The following is a 17,209-nucleotide window of genomic DNA, read 5'->3' as shown; positions in this document are numbered from 1 at the left end:
CACGTACAAATAGTACCTTGAAAAAAACATTTTGCAACTTGGTGTCGACTGAAAATGACATCACAAGGGCTCAGGTAACCAATCACAGCTCACCTGTTTTCTAGGTTTGGTCATGTGACGTTCACAAGCTGAGCTGTGATTGGTTACTTGAGCCCTTGTGATGTCATTTTCAATCGACAGCAAGTTGCTAAATGTGTTTTTAAAGGTAGTAAGTGTACATGAAAAATAATGAAAATATCAAATTTATTAGAGGCAAAATATTAACGTTTGACTGCCAAAAAATATCTAAATAAGTAAAGTATCTCTTTAAAGTGGGATTATAATGTAAATGTGTCTATTTTGTTGCCTTAAAGAATAAAAACAATAATAATAATAATAATAATAATAATAATAATAATGATAGTAATAATAATGTGGAAAAATAACACTTGCAACAAGCATGTTTGGTAAATTAATTTAATAAGATGGTCTACTTACAGCACAACATGGCCAGCATGTTACACAATTGCACAATTAAATTATGTTCTTAAAAATGAGACCGTATAACAGCATTGTGGTTTTGCTTCAAACAGTGACGTTCAGTTCAACAAATAGTGTTAAAAAAACAAAAAAAAAACAAAGAAGAAGAAAAAAGGAGTCAGGTTATTGTTTTGTGAGTTTGGTGGCATCCTGTTGGGATTTGTGCGACTGCTCCTCTGGTGATCCTCTTTGCTCTTTTGTCACGTTGGCTTCTGAGAATCCTGCAGGGTTAAAAAAAAAAACAACAACAACACACATTGGAAAAATTTGCTTAATGAGCACTCATCCCAGTATTCTAAAGCAGATTGGTGAGGAAAAGAACACATTATGAGCATCAGGCTTTTGCTTCATTTGTTCGCAAGAGCAGAAAAACGCTCCAATTCGACCCGATTATCGCTGTGCGAATAGTGCGCCACCCTGTCGATGTAGATTGGTGGTGAAATAAATACCGTTGGGCCCTCCGTCTTTCCACTTGAGCTTGTTGTCGTCGGTGTGACGCGTCCACGTCGAACGGAAGCTCACCAGCTCGGCTGTGATGTGAGCCAGACTCCACTGCAGTCCTCTGGAGCTCTCCTTCCACACGTTGCTGGTAGGCCGACAATACGTGGCACAAAGACAACACACCAGGCAGTCACCAGGCAACCGGGAGAAAGTGCAATCGATCGAGTCCAAGTGTGATTTTTTTCATAATAGCTCTACCTAAGTGTCTCAAACGAAAGAGACACAGAAGTTTAAATCTGAAGAATTATCAGAAGTGGTTATATTTACCACCTGGCTGATAAACCGGTTGGATGTTAGATGAGGTTCTGGGTCATTTAAAACTGATTAAAATATTTCTTTGCTTCAATTTTCATTCACAGTGAAGAAGATTAAAAAGAACGAAACAGGGCCACTGAAGTCATGCAAAAACCTTCATGAATTGGAACCAATCAAAGGATTACTAACACATGTTTTGTCTTTTTTTTTTGGCCTGTTTTTTTGGCGACACTTATTTCAGAAGGACTGACCTGGAGGGTGGTAACAAAAGAATAAGAATGCTCATTTGAAGGTAAACTGTCTCCTAATGTATTTGTCTATATCGTATATGTATTGTATGTTGTATTGCATATTTGTTGTGTTGGGATGTTTTCTACTTTTTATATTGGTTATCACACAGAATTCCGAATGGTGAAATACATTTAAATATCAGGGTACCATATTATAATATATATTTTTTGTTTTTATGTGCTAATATTAACTTTTAACTTTTTACACTACGTTGATACCCCAGCTCCCCCATTATACTCGTTACTTGTTATTTGAAAAAAAAAATATCACAATGGCTGCGATTGGCTGGCAACCAGTCCAGGGTGTCCCCCGCCTACTGCCCAAAGCCAGTTGAGATAGGCTCCAGCATCCCCCCCGCCCAACCCCACCCCCAGCAACCCTTGTGAGGAGTAAGCGGTCAAGAAAATGGATGGATGGGATCACAGTGCTTGTACCCTTTCAAATGGTTTTAAAATTGATGCAGTTTGAGACGATACGACGTGGAATGGATTAAACAATGGAGAGAGAGAGAGAGAGAGAGAGAGAGAGAGAGAGAGAGAGAGAGAGAGACAGAGACAGAGGATGTAATTCCACTCTCGACCACGAGATGGTGTCACACTATTTTGCATGACATGGCGTAAATTTGAAAGAAGAAGAATGAAAACAGGAAGTATTTCAGCTCAGCCTAATTTAAATTTTGCTGAAGATTCTTGAATGAGAAGTCCTCTTCAGTCCTGCTCTGTACACCTACAGAAAGCGATGGCTGCAGGTTCATTTTATAATGTACATCTTTGGGCATGATTATTGATGTATATTGTGAGATGATAATTTTGTAAAAAAAAAAAAAAAAAAAATCATGCTCTTGCTCAATATATTATGTTTTTAAATGTGTTTGTAAGACGCTTATATTCATCTTGTGTTACATGTCTTTAAAAATCCTGGCAATGTTGTACCTGTGTCTGTTACAGGGGTCTGGTGGACCCGGGTTCTCCTCCACCAGAGGAACCACGATCTTCTCCGCCATGTCTGTCAGCAGGCAGAACGTTGGGTACACGATAAAGTCGATAAAACCTACGGGAAAGAAACACAACCATACAAGCGATGTTATCCATTTGAAATGAAGTGTTGTGCTTTTTGTGCGTGCGTTTGTTGGACATACCAATCTGGGACTCGGCCACCAGGGTGCTTTTTCGATCACACAGCGGCGAGAAGGGCAGACCGAGCTCCGCTTCTCTATCACCCTCCCCATGGTAGAAAGAGACAACCAGCAGATATCTTAAAAGGCATCCCACTCCAACCCTCAAAATAACTACGCCAAGCTTATGTGATACATCTAAAGTGCTTTTTCTTCTTTCTTTTTTTTCCACAGTAGAAAAAAAAAAAACACTGAACAGGCTTTTTCTTGTATACTTCCGGAAGAGAAACAGCGAGGCTGCACAGTACGCCTCCTCTTTTCTATTTTGGAAAAAAAAAAGCAGCACAAAAGCGGCCAATGTTGGGAACAGACTCATGATGGAAGACACAGTTGATGATGTCTTTCTGTGAATGGCACTTGAGAGTGAGGCCACACCGATATTAAAGAATAATTTCGAGGACAAGTCATACAAGATTAAAAGTCATAATGTTAGGAGAAAACAGTTGTACACAATTCATGCAAGAATGAAATTTTAATATTTTACATATAAACTCAAAAGATTTCAAGAAAAAAAAACATGATCTTTCAAGTATAAAATCATAACATTCAATTACGAATATTGTTAAATATGATTTTGAATCATATACAGTAAGTAATTAAATATATAAAGCTGAGATAACCTTAAAAGGCTTAATTTTATGCCAGTGATGTCATTCTGTTGTGTTGTCAGACATGTTCGTATGTGACTAAAAACATACATGGTCACCTGTTTGGCCCATGACATATTAGCCCCGCCTCCTGCACAGTGATTGGCTATTCCCTCACCCTCCCAGGAGAACTTGCATAGAATTCGCGTAGTGTAGAATATGACGGATGGAATGATTGCCTTTGGTATAAGTCCTTCACAAACTACTATATAAAAAAAAACTTTTGCCATGTTCCTACCTGCCTGAAGAATTCCTCCATTAGTGCCTTGGTCCATTTGGAGTGCAGAGACCAAGGTTTAGACGGATGGCTGATGTCGGCCGTGTGGAGCAGTAGTGATAAAGCTTTGGATTTCTCGATGCTGAGACAAAAAAAAAAATAAAATAAAATAAAATAAAATAAAATAAAAAAATGTTTGTGTACTCCCGAAACAGTTCTGGAAGGTGTGTGGTGTTACCGTTCTTGTTGCTGAAGACAGGATTTCATGGCTTTTACTTGGAGGAGATGAGAGGACATGTCTGTGGATAGCACCATCTCGATGACAAGCGAACGCAACTCCCTGTGGGCGCATGCAATGATTACTAGATTTAGGTTTTGAAATAACAATTTTGCATAAAAATTTGTGTTTCCTGTGTTTTCCTCACGTTTTAAATGCTTGTGAAGTACTGCAGAAACTAGCCAGCCTCACAAAAAGCAAAATAGGATGGTCCAACATCACCATCTATTGGTGACAAGCCAGGCTAATGTATTTCATATTTATGTCACATTTTTAGTTTTGCTGATCACTTAAAAGCGCAAATAAAGAATAAAGCACAACATGACAGATTGAACAGCCGGTTCTATTTCGTCCCTCGGTCGTTCGGGACTCATAGAACCGTAGTTACATTCGTAACTTTCGTTTTTATTGACCGGGACTGCGACATCCACACTGAAGGGGGCGTGCGAGAACACATTGATTCATGTTGGTGCACTTTCTCTTTTTCTACGCAGACTACTTGCTCTAGCTAGGTGCTGCTGCTAATGACTTTTATTTCGACGGTGATAAATGTATTCCTGCCTCTTGTCACTGGCACAGGCTAGCTAGCAGCGCCAACAGTGCCTATGATAAGATAATTGCCTCTTTAAAAAAAGACCCCAAACATTTATTTGAAAATCAGAATAAGACTGATGAATAAAGATGGTCTTTACTGGCAATAATCTCTGTTTAGATGGAGAGCCTTTTGAAGCTCAAAAAACAAAATGAGCTTAGTAACAGACTTCATCTACAAGTAAAGGTAAGGCAATGAAACGTTTTAAAATCGACTTATATTGAGATTAGACTGATACTGTACAACTACTGTAATTCAAAAATCTACTAAAACTTTTTAAACTTAAAAAAGAAAAGAAAAAGGTATTCCCCTTTGTTCAACTTTTTTTAATATATATATATATTTGTCATGATAATAAAATGTTTCAGATATTAGTGTAATATTTTGGTGTATGATTAAATTGAAAATGATTTGTTATGCATGACTTAAAAACTAAATAAGTAGCCTTTTAAATGGATAAGAAATAGCCATTTGCTAATGCGTTCAGTTTAACCCGCCAGTTCTCTCTGGCCAAGTAGTAGGCCAACATGTATGATTTATTTAATCTTTTTTTTTTTTTTTTTTTTTTTTTTTTTTTTTTTTTTTTTTTTTTTTTTTTTAAATTAAAACATATTTTTAATGTTAGGATGCTAAATTAATGGCAAAATTTCCCCTACAGTCAACCAAAGAAACAGAGTGACTCTTTCACATCCATCCACATGCTGTTGAATGGGCAGCAAAAACCTTTTGAAAAGTAGGGAATATCTTACATCCACTCCTCCCGAGTCAAATGAATGAAGATATTCATTTGGTCATCCTGCAGGAGGCGGAACGCTGCGCTCAGGTGATGACTTTCCTGCACCGACCGGTCGTTGTAGATCAGTGCAAACTCAGACCTGGTGAGACAAAAAGAAAGAAAAACTACATCAATAAAAGGTAGGTGCACTCATCCACACTATTTGAATAGGTTTGACATTTTCCCTATAGGAAATACAATGCTTGCTCAATATAGGAGTGACCCAAGTTTTTTGAGATACGAGTCATCTTTTGGCTGACAATTTTGCGAGCAAATATTTGAGATACAAGTTCTGTAGGGTGGCAGTGAATTCAACTCACTGGACAACAAACAACAGTTTGGCAAATATTGAGCAATTTTTAAAAAATTTATTTAATGTGTAAAAAATAGGTACGTTTTCACCATGTTCAATATGTGCTGCCTGTCATTAGCCATTAGGCTTTTGGTTTAACAATTAATTGTATACTGCGAAACCAGAAACCCTACTTCATTGTCATATTTCATTTCTTGTGCTATGGTAAAGCAGTATCGCACTTATTGTTTATTTGTTTTGTTGTGAGCTTTTGAAGCACAATTTTGCAGGTCATTTTGGCTGGACACAGACTGTTGCACTTTTGTAGGTATGCCGTTTGGTCGATTCAGCTGTATTTCATTGGACATATAAACAGTGAGCCACAAATAATCCAAGAGTCTCTCTTGCAAGGATAGATATATAGGATCTAAAAATACTGATCTCCCGCTCAAGATGTGTTTTGATTGCAGTTTAGCCCTATATAAATCGTGTTTCATATTCCCTGATTGCTTAAAATCGAAATAGGATGCTACGCAAATAGCCGCTTTTGTTTGAATTGGGCTGAGGGAGGAGTAAATGTTCCAGGAAAAAGAGCTTACTTTGTGTGGATGTGAAAGTTGTTGGTGGTCCCCGTATGCTCGTAGTCATGAATGGCTGCGGCGAACAATGATGCCATCACCTCCAGCTCGGTTAGCCAATGCTGATTCGTGCATGCAGGAAACACAACAATCTATCAATCATCTAACCATCTTTTATAGTAATAGTCTTCATCCTCAATCTTCAAATTCTTGGTCTTCACTTGTCCAAGAGTCTTGGTCTTGACTTGGTCTTAACTTTTGGAAGTCCTATGTCTTGACACGTTCGTAACATCTCAGAGTCTAAAGTCTTGAGTCTTGACTTGGTCTGGACTCCTCAAAGTGTCAATCTTGACGTGGTTGTAAGTCATTGAAGTCACAAGTCTTGCCTTTTCTTCTGATAGTCTCACTCTTTAAGTCACTCCTCAGAGTCTTGGTCTTAAATTGGTTACAGCTCATCAAAGTTTTGGTCTTGACTCAGTCTCAAATCCTTAGTCTTCTTAAAATCTTGAATTACTCCTTACTTCTCAAATTTTTGATCGTTTCTTGATGTTAATGAAGTCCTCCAGGCTCCTCTTTGTCTTGACTTGACTCTTAGAGTCTTGGTCTGACTTAACTCCTCACCATCTGAATTCTTGACGTGGTCTTGATTTGTTGATGTCTTAAGTCTTGACATGGTTCTCCTCAAAGTCTTAACTGTTATGTATTCATAAGTGTTCAGTCTAAATCTTGACTCTGTTTCAACTCATCAACATTTGAATTGTACCACTAGACCGGATCGCAGCAGCAGGCAGTGCATGGTCTGGGTGACATCTGCGGCGTGCACATGGCTGTGGTATGGGTTGTTGTGTTTACAGTATCCTCTCTCCACGGCAGACAGGAATAGCGTCAGGCTGGAGATGGGAATCTAAAACAAATCAATCAGTTGCATGACCCTCTTTTCAACCCCTTACAAATGGCCTCTGTTGTAATCAAATTAAGCCTGGTATTGCGCAATTTGGATGCTTCAATAAGCATCCCATAGAAATCTAATACAATCCATGTTTCTGATACTGCAAATAACAAACCCCACAGAAAAACAGTGGTAGCTAATTCAGCCATCACCATCCTCCCTATACCTGCAAGCCAAATCATTGTTTACTTTTCCTAACGTAACAGTACTGCTTGGTCGAAAAGTGTATAAGATGAAGATGACTGCAAAAAGGACCTTGAAGCGGCTGTTGAGTTCGTATCTGGTGACGAGCTCCAAGAAGAGAGTTTGCAGTGCGTGATCAGAGCTGGCTGCATTCAAGGCGAACACGTCAAAACTCCAGCGGTCAACGTCCTTTGGAAAGAGAGTAAGACGGGCAAGTTAGCATGACAAGAATTATTGATGCACTTGGACAAGCCGCACAAACACATGACACAGAGCGAGATGCTTCGGGGGCTTACCCTCAGACATTTAACGACTGCAGCAGGTTGGTCTGGCATGGCGGCCGTGTAGGCCCTCTTGAACATCCTGGAATAATGCAAAGTTTATTTTGAGTTCACTTGAAGTTCACATGCTGAGACTGTGCAGCAAACTCGTCTCAGCAGGTGTTTATATAAATCCTCCAAGTCCCCATGCACTTTGGTGAGGATGATTTCAAAGAGAAAAGGGGGACAATGTTTCACTGTCCTATGTGGCTGACTGTGTGTAGTGGGGTTGTTGAGGTTGTGGTCAAGTGAAAACACCATCACCACATCATGCTAAATTCACAGGCATTTTGTGATTGACTGGTGACTCGTTCAACATGCAATTCACTTAAATCAATTGGGATGACCTACATTTTCAGAGACCAATCCTTAGCGTAGGGTTTCATATAGCTGACTTTTCTGTAGTCAATTGGGACAGATTCCTGCTTTGTGATTGGTCGATATGAATGTGAATGCTTGTCTGTGTTTGCCCTGCGATTGACTGGACCGATTGGTATTAGAATAGAATAATTGTAATAATTGGAAACAATAAACAAACTTAAAAAAAAGTCCTACCTCTCCACAAATATCCCAGCCTGTACCGCATGCACGATGCTACGAAACTTGGGCTTCTCGTCTGACCGTCGCCCCGGCTGTCGGACCTTCTGAGTGAATGTTGATGCCAGCCAATCAGTAACCTCCGCGGGAACTCCATCAGACTGAAGCTGCTGGAGGTCGTCCTCAGATTCCAAGCACTGCCTGGCACAAATACACACACACACTGAATGGAAAGTTGATTTCATGTTTTGCAGTCATCTTTTCAACCCTGTGCGACAATGCCATACATATTTTTGAATAACCTCAAATGCCATCGTTATTAGACTTACTCTACCTGCTTCCATCCAGATAAACAGCCTCCAATAGCGATGCCGTCAAATCTAGATTCTTTTTGATATCTTCAAAGTCAACGTCTTTGTCGTCCAGCTGCTTCAAGATGCTCCGGAGCCTGAAAGCAGTCAAAATGAGTTCATATTTGTGATTTGATCAAAGTCATACAGAATTATAGATGCTGGTTGTGAACATTGTTGGTTGGAGGTGGTCTATAGGTTCTAGAGCATTCTCTGTTTGGACTCTGGTACTTGGAATGCCCTACCCACAAAAATTAGAGCAGTTATCTCAGGCATAGTGTTTAATCTCGATTTAAGATTTCTCGCATTTCATTAAACCACACCTAGTAGGCAATTAGTCTCCTTTCAATACCCACTGAAGTCTAAATTTTGGCCTGTATCACTGCTGCCCCCATTTTTTTGCTTTTGTAATAGCTTCTCAAGGTTTTCTCCTTTTCCGCCCTGAATTGGGTTTTCTACACTTGAGACTTTTTTTTTTTTTGACTATGGGCTATATAAATAAACTTGACTCGACTTGACCCGAGTTAGGAGTTATTGTTTAGTTGAATAGATTTAGGGAATTATACCACTTGGAGGTCCTTCATGGTCCAGTTTTTGGGACTCGCTGGTCTAATACTTTTGCTCAAGTTTGTGTGTTTTTCAGAATTGGGTTTCAAAATCAACTGCAGCCTTCCTGTGCTTATGCATGTTTTCTTTGTGTGCACAGGATTCTTCATACCACCCCAAAACAGGAATTTTAGCTGGATGGAGTTTTGGATAACATTTCAAATACATGTACCCGGAGTGTTACCTCAAATAGGTCAGATGTTGCATGTCGCAATGCATTACCTCGCGCAAAATGAGGCCCCCATTGGAGGATGTGGCCCTACGTACAGTGTGTGATCTGTGGGTAAGGAGCGGTTGCTCTGATGTATCCAAAAAAATATTTCTAGCCTAACTACTTTGCATGCTGTCTTCCAGTTTTTTTTTGTTTTGTTTTTTAATGGGAGCAAAACAATTATTATTGTGTGACTTGAACACCAAAGTGGAAATCCAATCCAAACTGAAACGCATGTGTTTAAGTCTTGAGTGAGTGAGTTGATGTTCGCAGTGAGAAATGAGGTCTTCTCGAGAGTTCATTTGGAATCCGTTTCATGCCAAATTGTCCCAAGGAGGGGAAAAAAAATGCCTGTGGCGAAAAGGGCAATCTGCCAATCTTTCCATGAGAGTAAAACTTCCCAAGCTTTTGGGCCTTATGTAAGGCACACTTGGAGAAAGTGTTGTTTTGAGAATTGTGCGTCTGAGAGTGAATATTGTCACTCTTGTGTTTAGGACACAAATGAGGATGAAATTCAAAGAGAAACGAGGGGCATTTTATGCATTTTAGTTTTTTATTTGCAAGCCTTTTTTTGGCTATGTTGATTGCGTGGGTGCAATAGTAGAATTGTCAAACCTGTAACTTGAAACCTGTTACTTGAATTAGCTAAAATGGCAGACCAAAACAAAAAGTGTGCTTATTAAAATCTTAAGATCATTCTTTTTTTTTTCTTTCATTCTCTCCCTATCCCCCTTTTGTGTTGTTGTTTATATTAAGTTATTCACTGAGTTGTTTCAAGCCCTAATTGCAACTATTTTATTGCTAAAAATATCAATTCATTATCACTACATTTCTCTATGATGGGCAACCTTTTCACTCCTTTGGCATTTAGAGGTGTAGCACATGCTATGTACTTCCAGTGGCCGTTAGGAATCGAGAGGGGGTCCTTGGTTAAAAATTCTCCCCTTTCCTGGACCCAAAAATACCTTTTGAAGGGTTAATAAATTGCGGCATGTAGCTTGCATTCATGCAGTGAATAAATCTCCGAAGCCTCAACAGGTTTGCTCGGGTCTCCATGAGAAATCTCATCCTCTGTTTATAGAAGCGGATTTATTCTCTCATGCAGATTTATTGGACGTGACGTGAGTTTCTTTCAAATAACGGACGACTCCGCCCTCCCCCCCGCGTCCCCTCCGTGACCGTTGTTGAAGCACTGCCAGATGAGGGCCATGCGGCCTGCTAACAGGCAGGGATGCTGCCGTTGGCACTCGTAGCTTTTTAAGTGTTTATCACATTGGCACCATCATCAGAAAGCTGTTGAGCCATAAAAATAGCAAGCGCCCAAATGTCCGCGCTCATAATCTTTCCAGATAGCTCCTTCTTTTCGGTGTTAGCGGCTGGGGAGACATTTGACAGCGCTTTTTCCCCGGAAATGACTTGTCAAGGGCACTTTTGTTTATGGAGATGAATGACAAATCTTTTTTGTCTTGTACACAGCGGAGCGTCACTGATACTACTTGACTACAAGCAAACAGTGCAAAAGTACTGCACAATTCCTTAAACTAACATGTTTTAGTTCTGCAGGTTTCATTTAAGAAGCGAGGAACCATATTTGGTAAGCTGTACTACTTGAGGTCTGTTTTTTTTTCCTCCTGGTGATGAAAACTAATTTCCAAGTGTTTCAATAAGTTTTCCTTTACTTCTCTCAAGCTGCTACGCCTGTTTTGAAGTCCTTTATACCAAGAGACATATTGTCAGCACAAACAAACATCAAACAAACAAACAAAACTTTTTTCATCATATTAATTTACTTTAACTAAAAATTGTGCCATGTTATGAATTATTTTGGGTTTTGGTTTAGCACATCTACTAGATATTTATTTTCTAAAATTTTCTCAAGCTGCTGAGCCAAAACTGCTGATCTACTTTTACATTTGGGAAAGTGAATTTTTTATTTATTTTTTAAAAATTGTTATATTGTTTTCTGAAAATTTTCAAAAATGACTTTGGCAGCTATACTACCACGCAAACAAAATGTAATACTGTCTAAGTATTTAGGGTCTTTTTTTTTTTTTTTGCTGCACATTTGACCACAGTGCAAATAATTTGAAGCTTAACTGTAGCTTAAGTTGTTTTAGCGGGTTAAATATATCTTTATTTTTATGAAGGTGTCGCACCTAACCCAGATTTCAATAAAGTAAATTAGTAGTAGTATACATTTAGAACATACATTGAAAAAAAAAAAGTACGATATATTTCTTTTAATCAAAATGGTAGGTAAATGATAAAAATAGCAAATGTTTTTAATTCATATCACTTATAACTAGGGATGAGGGAGTCCCGATATCATGTTATCATATCAGTGCCGATAACAGCTCAAGGAGGCTGTTATGAGTCTGGAAAAAAGTAGTATCGGACATTTCGTCTTATAACAATATTTAATAGTCTTTGCAGCGACTTTGTCTCATCTCTTGTTCAACCAGAAAATACCCATTCAACAATAAGAGAGACAAAAATAATCATTTGAATAACTCTGTGACATAACTTTAATTACATTTAACTTAGCAGGTTATTCTTCCATACTTTTTATGTAGTTTTTCTCCTCTTTTCGATTTGGAAGAATTACCATCTTAGACAATTTCAAAGTCCTGAGAAGTACCCTAACGTGCATGTTTTTGGAACGTGTGAAGTTTAGTAGTTAGGAGTTTGTTTAGGTTAAAAGATATATTTGTTCTCTATTTTTTTTTCTTGAGGTGTTGCGCCTCCCAAGTTCTTTGGCCTCCATTGGTGATCTGGCTCACACATAAGCCACATGCATGTACCGGCAAATCTATAAATACCCCCCAAAAATTAGGTAAAAATGTTCATAAATAAGAGGTTGGAATGACGCAGTATTTATTTTCAGTGCGCTTTTGACATTTTACCATTTTGAACAAAAATGAGGCCATAACTGTTTGAGTAATGATGACTGCAAAGGCAAAAGTAGCGCCGCACACCCAACAATGTGTGGAGCTGCAGTCACCAACACACACTAAGATGTCAAAGCCATAACCAAAACAAAAGCCACATGACCCATCATCCGCACAGCTCATTTCCCCTCCCACAAAGCCATGGTGTAAGGAAGTCAAGTGTTCCTGTAACAACTGGCAAGTGTCGTGGCTGCTAAGTATAGTCAGGCTGGTGAAAACAAACCATGCGATCGGTTGTTTAGCGCAAGTGTTCAGGCTTTGGTCTAGACTAGATTAGAAATGTACACTTATGTGTGTTTGGGTTACATGCTGAACAAAACAGCAATATAAACAACAATCAATAATGTCTTGTCCGCCAAAGAAACTGACTTGTAAGTGGCTGTTTTCTTCATAAGACACCCCAAACAAGTGGGAGAGCTCCCTCAATCAGTTTAGGTGGCGTTAAAAGCTTTCTTTGAAATGACTCAACATGAGCTCTGATCTTACCTTGAGATGGGCACCTGGAGATGTTTCTTACGGATTCTCACCAGTTCAGCCATTCTGCGCTCAAGCTGTAACCTGATGGACCCCAGAGTTTCCCCCCCGAAATCAAAACAAAAGTGCAGGAAAAACAAGGATTATTCTAGAGGGCCCCCCCACAAAAAAAACTTCTCCGAAGCACTAACGTAAAAACTTGTGTGTCCTGAGACAGACTTGTTTCAGCAACTCTCCCGCCCACTTCTGGGGGGACATACTCACTCACTCTGATTGGCTGAAGGAGCCCAGACTGTGTCAATGTGTGTGCGTGAGTGTGGTACGAGCATCTTTGTCAGTTTATGTGTGCGCGTGTGTGCACAAGTGTGAGTGCGCTGACCCTCACTGATGAGGTGTTGACTGGGAGCCTTTCAAGCTGTGTGTACTTAAATCCCAAATTGAGAATTTTTCCAACGCTGCCACAAATCAGGGAGCCACAGAGACACTCTTTCACCAGAGTCGCCCCAACTCGGGCTCATAAAACAAAGCTTGTCCTCCAAAGACAGCCACAACAGAGCAGCCATTCTGGGGGCTCACGTTTTGAATCCGTTTTTTTTCCGCTTCAATCCTCGACGGTCAATTGCTCTACAATACGGCTCACTATCTCTTCAGTGTTCTCAGAACAGTGCCATGGGGTCAGTGGGTCAGGTAATGGTATACATTTCATATTGATTAAATTTATAAGATTTATAATAATCATATATAAAGATGCAATAGAAACTTAAGATCAGGGATTTCGAAATTGCTAAACTGTGGAGTACTCTAGAACACCCAACTCGTGAAACGCGTTCATTCCACCAAAACACCCCCACAAAGTGCACTTCAGCCTCCATGAAGCGCACCCGAGCCTCCGAAAATTTCGAAAAAGCGTACTCGAGCACGAAAAAAGCTTCCATGTACAGCACCTGAGTCCCCAAAAGGTGCCAGCATGGTCCTAAAAAACTGTCACAATGCATAGTTGACCATCCAAGTCCCCACAAAGTACAAGCTTTCCTTTAAGAAGCTTTCACGAAACAGAACTCCTCACAAAATGAGTCCCCATGAGATGCACTGAAAATCGTCTATGAACCTCAGTGCCCACAAAATACACCTGAGTCCATAAAAAGCCTCCATGAAGCCCCACTGAGTTCCCCACGAACCACACTTTAGCCCACATGAAGTGCAACCGAGCCGCTAAAAAGCCTGAGTAGGGCAACAGAACCCCCGCACAGCACAGCCAAGCCCCTAAAAACCCCCAGGAAGCACACCCAGGTCATAATCACTGTTATGATTGTTTGGGATCATGATGAAGGAAAACTGGTTTTATTGCAAAAATGTTGTAGAAGTGGTGGGTCATAGGCCAAAACCATTAAATTGTAGTGCTATTATGGATAAAGTTGAAGATCGTTGCCAGATGGACATTTTTAGATGAGTAGGAAGCTTAAAAAGGACATTACCACAAATCAATAAGATCAGTAAAGGTTGTTAAACGACGTGTCCTTAACTTTTTCCCTCGATGTTCCATACCCATGTGTAATCTTTTTATGGAGTTAGAGCAGCACTGTTCAGCAATGTGACTGGGGAAAGCCCCTGATTTAGTCTAACCCCCATTCCTCCCTCAATGCTGGTGCTGGTTTGGCTGCTGGGTCAGACTCATTCTCATGCTCCCATGCTCTTTGACATGGCATAACATATCGCCGAAAATGAAGAAAAGTCACACTGACATGACTGGAAGATGGTTTTGTTTTCATTAAAAGCAACCTGTGATGTCAATGTGAGGAAGAAAAACACTCAAACTGCAAGATTGCTGTGCACTTGGACAGGTTTCAAGTTGGTACAAATGTGGCAGATCAGAAAGGAGAAAGAGAGGGTTTCGATAAGTAAGTGTTTGCGATATGTGGCCACCACAAATGAGATTATGAGAGAATTACAGCAGTTCTATCATAGTTGGAGCTGTATCTAGAGCTCTCATTACCATTTCGCGCTCTACCCGAACCACAATACAAACCCTAGCCCCAACCCCCATGGAAGAATGTTATATGAACGGAACATTAAGCCTTAATATTTTATTTTAATGCTGTTCAAACATGAAACAGATTACAACCTCTATAAGACTGAAATTTCAGATAAATAATACATTTTCATATAAATCTTACACTCTACAAGCTTACTGATTAATATTTTCTAAATTTGAATGAAAAAAAATCGCAACAATCGACTTATAAATTCGTATCGGGATTAATCGGTATCGAATCGAATCGTGACCTGTGAATCGTGATACGAATCGAATCGTCAGGTACTAGGCAATTCACACCCCTAGTACATACATACACTGTCTGAATTGAAAGTTAATTCCGGGGCCACTGTGGCGGCAGACGGCATATCCAAGAAGAGAAATGATTTCAAAGTGAAAAAAGCAAGACATTTTGACAGTGTTGCAGGCTAGAGTGAATAAAAGCTTGGCAAAACTTGAAGAAGCCTTAAGTACACCTCAGCGTGGTCTTCAAATAGCTGTAGCTCACAGACAAGCCTGATCTCCCCGAGATCTCGCTGTGTCTTTATAATCAGTTCACTTCTCTTCAGCAAAAATAAAGCTAGGGCTTTTCGTAATGGTGACAAATACATATCGTAGAGCTGCAGCCTACTTCACATCCAAGTCACTGAGATCCTTTGTTTTCGGTCATTGAACAACCGTCGACAAAAATGGTAGGCTTGAGTTGGGATGCTGTCCTCTCTGTGCCATTCCCCTCTGTGAACGCCACAAAAAAAAAAAACAAGTGTGGTGTGAAAGCCCCTTAGCAATCCCCAAAACGTAACAGTATCCATATTCTAACACTACACCTCACAATTAACCTACCCCTAACCTACTAACATTAACCTTAATCCTCACAATCTTACTTTACCCATAATTCTCCTCCACCATCACTTATGTTGCCCTATAGTGTCACTGGGTGTCTGTAAAAGAGGTTGCTTGTTAAAAACTAGCACTTGTGACTTTTACTCTTTTACTTGTTACTCTAATAGATGCAGCCCATTAAAGTAGTACCTTCCTTTTTCCAAACAGCTACTATTGGCTCTGTCCCTGATGGATTGGTTAAACAAAGTGAGATTTGAAAAAAGCCATCTGGTGGTCAGGTTCTCCCCATTAATCCCCCCAAAATGCCATTTTGTGACAGATCGCAAATAGATCCTTTACAGATTTTACTGGCCTCTTATTTGGTCCAATGCTTCAAGCCTTAACCAAGTTTGGATAAAAAGTCTTTGGTTTGTGCGTAATCCTGTTTACAGACAGACGTACAAACAAACTTAGGCCTCCTCCTCCTCCTTGCTAGAAGGTTAGTTCTTAAAATGCCAGAGAACACTCGCTCCTGACATAGTTCAAATTACAGGTTGGTTGGTGACTCTCGCAGTTTTGATCTTTTTAGCGTTATAACTTTTGGTTTACTTATCGGTCTATCCCTCCCTTGAGGAGGACGAACGCACACCCTTTGATCTCTTTGCTGTCCGCTACATTTTACAGAAAGAAATGTGACTCCGTGACACCATAAATCACGTTGCAAAACATTGCAAGTCTCCTCATGGGAAATGTACTTCCAAGAGGCCTAGGGTGCTGAGGGGCATGAGGGTGGTCTTTTTTGTTTTTACAATACCGGAGTCCAAAATAGAGTTTAACTAATGTTTTTACTAGCAACGTGTCCAGTCTCGAGACTCTTTCAATGTCATTGTAGCAGTCGACATTTTCACAGAGTGCTACTTCTTGGTTACACACCACAGACGGATAAAGCTGGTTTAGATATTTGACCAAAGCACGGTACATACCGATACTTGAGCCAAATTTGAGCGTTTTCCCACCCTTCAGACCGTTTAAGACTGTTTAATAAATGTTTAAGGTTGAGTACACACATTGCTACAACTGTCAATTTTCCATACAATTAGGTTGCCTTATTAACGCATAAACAGTGAGACACATACACCCTATGTTTAGTTTAGCATATGAGTACATCCATGTTGTCATTTTAGCTGCAGTGCGATATAATCCGATAACCGTTTTGTTATTTAATTATTTATTGTTTTATCGAATCTTATTTATTTATTTATTTATTGGACATTGGACTTATATCTGATATCACTTTCGGATCTGGGCACCCCTAAATTTACACAATATAAGATAGCATATTAGCACATCCATCTTACCATTAATTTACTCACCACAGCAATATATTGTTGGTCATATTTATAGTTCTTTATACCATAGCACGACAGAGACATATGACAATTTGCTGATATTGGACTTATATCTGCTATCCCTATCGGATACGGGCAACCCTATAATTTACACAATTAGCACATCCATCTTATCTTTTATTTACTCAACACAGCAATATATTGTTGGTCACATTTATAGTTATTTATGCCATAGCACTACAGAGACACCTGACAAATATCACAGAATTTTAGTTTACAGTATTTACACTATATGCTAATTATAGTCAAC

The 17,209-nt window shown here is 39.5% G+C and overlaps 2 protein-coding genes across 7 annotated transcripts in view; one reads left to right on the top strand and one right to left on the bottom strand.

Moving 5' to 3' along the window:
* Positions 1 to 442: 442 nt before the first annotated feature.
* On the bottom strand, positions 443 to 12,850 carry LOC144024455 (dual specificity calcium/calmodulin-dependent 3',5'-cyclic nucleotide phosphodiesterase 1B-like). Its single transcript, XM_077530767.1, has 14 exons — positions 12,709 to 12,850; positions 8,442 to 8,555; positions 8,126 to 8,308; positions 7,547 to 7,613; positions 7,323 to 7,439; positions 6,882 to 7,022; positions 6,140 to 6,240; positions 5,223 to 5,348; positions 3,843 to 3,944; positions 3,626 to 3,746; positions 2,705 to 2,786; positions 2,499 to 2,616; positions 969 to 1,105; positions 443 to 740 (listed from the first exon to the last, which is right to left on the bottom strand). The coding sequence occupies exons 1-14, from the start codon at positions 12,759 to 12,761 to the stop codon at positions 643 to 645; spliced, it is 1,560 nt and encodes a 519-aa protein (XP_077386893.1). The 5' UTR covers positions 12,762 to 12,850; the 3' UTR covers positions 443 to 642.
* Positions 4,366 to 17,209, top strand: part of col2a1b (collagen, type II, alpha 1b) — a 101,202-nt gene continuing 88,358 nt past the window's right edge. For 5 of the 6 annotated variants that reach the window (XM_077530758.1, XM_077530756.1, XM_077530763.1 and 2 more), the window contains exons 1-3: positions 4,366 to 4,659; positions 5,132 to 5,206; positions 5,276 to 5,388. The gene's annotated coding sequence lies outside the window, so the exon portion shown is untranslated. The remainder of the gene's footprint in view (positions 4,660 to 5,131; positions 5,207 to 5,275; positions 5,389 to 17,209) is intronic. The other variant, XM_077530759.1, reaches the window with a different exon arrangement.

This window comes from Festucalex cinctus, chromosome 8 (genome assembly GCF_051991245.1).
Source record: "Festucalex cinctus isolate MCC-2025b chromosome 8, RoL_Fcin_1.0, whole genome shotgun sequence".
Classification (NCBI taxonomy): domain Eukaryota; kingdom Metazoa; phylum Chordata; class Actinopteri; order Syngnathiformes; family Syngnathidae; genus Festucalex; species Festucalex cinctus.
The sequence above is the reverse complement of the archived record's forward strand: the minus strand, read 5'-3'. Positions and strand labels throughout refer to the sequence as shown.

Excerpts from the sequence above, each read along its gene's own strand:
- LOC144024455 (XM_077530767.1), bottom strand. The coding sequence starts at position 12,761 with ATGGCTGAACTGGTGAGAATCCGTAAGAAACATCTCCAGGTGCCCATC. Across the intron at positions 5,349-6,139 it reads AACTTTCACATCCACACAAA|GTCTGAGTTTGCACTGATCT; the intron begins GTAAGCTCTTTT and ends TTGTCTCACCAG. Across the intron at positions 2,787-3,625 it reads TGGAGGAATTCTTCAGGCAG|GGTGATAGAGAAGCGGAGCT; the intron begins GTAGGAACATGG and ends TACCATGGGGAG.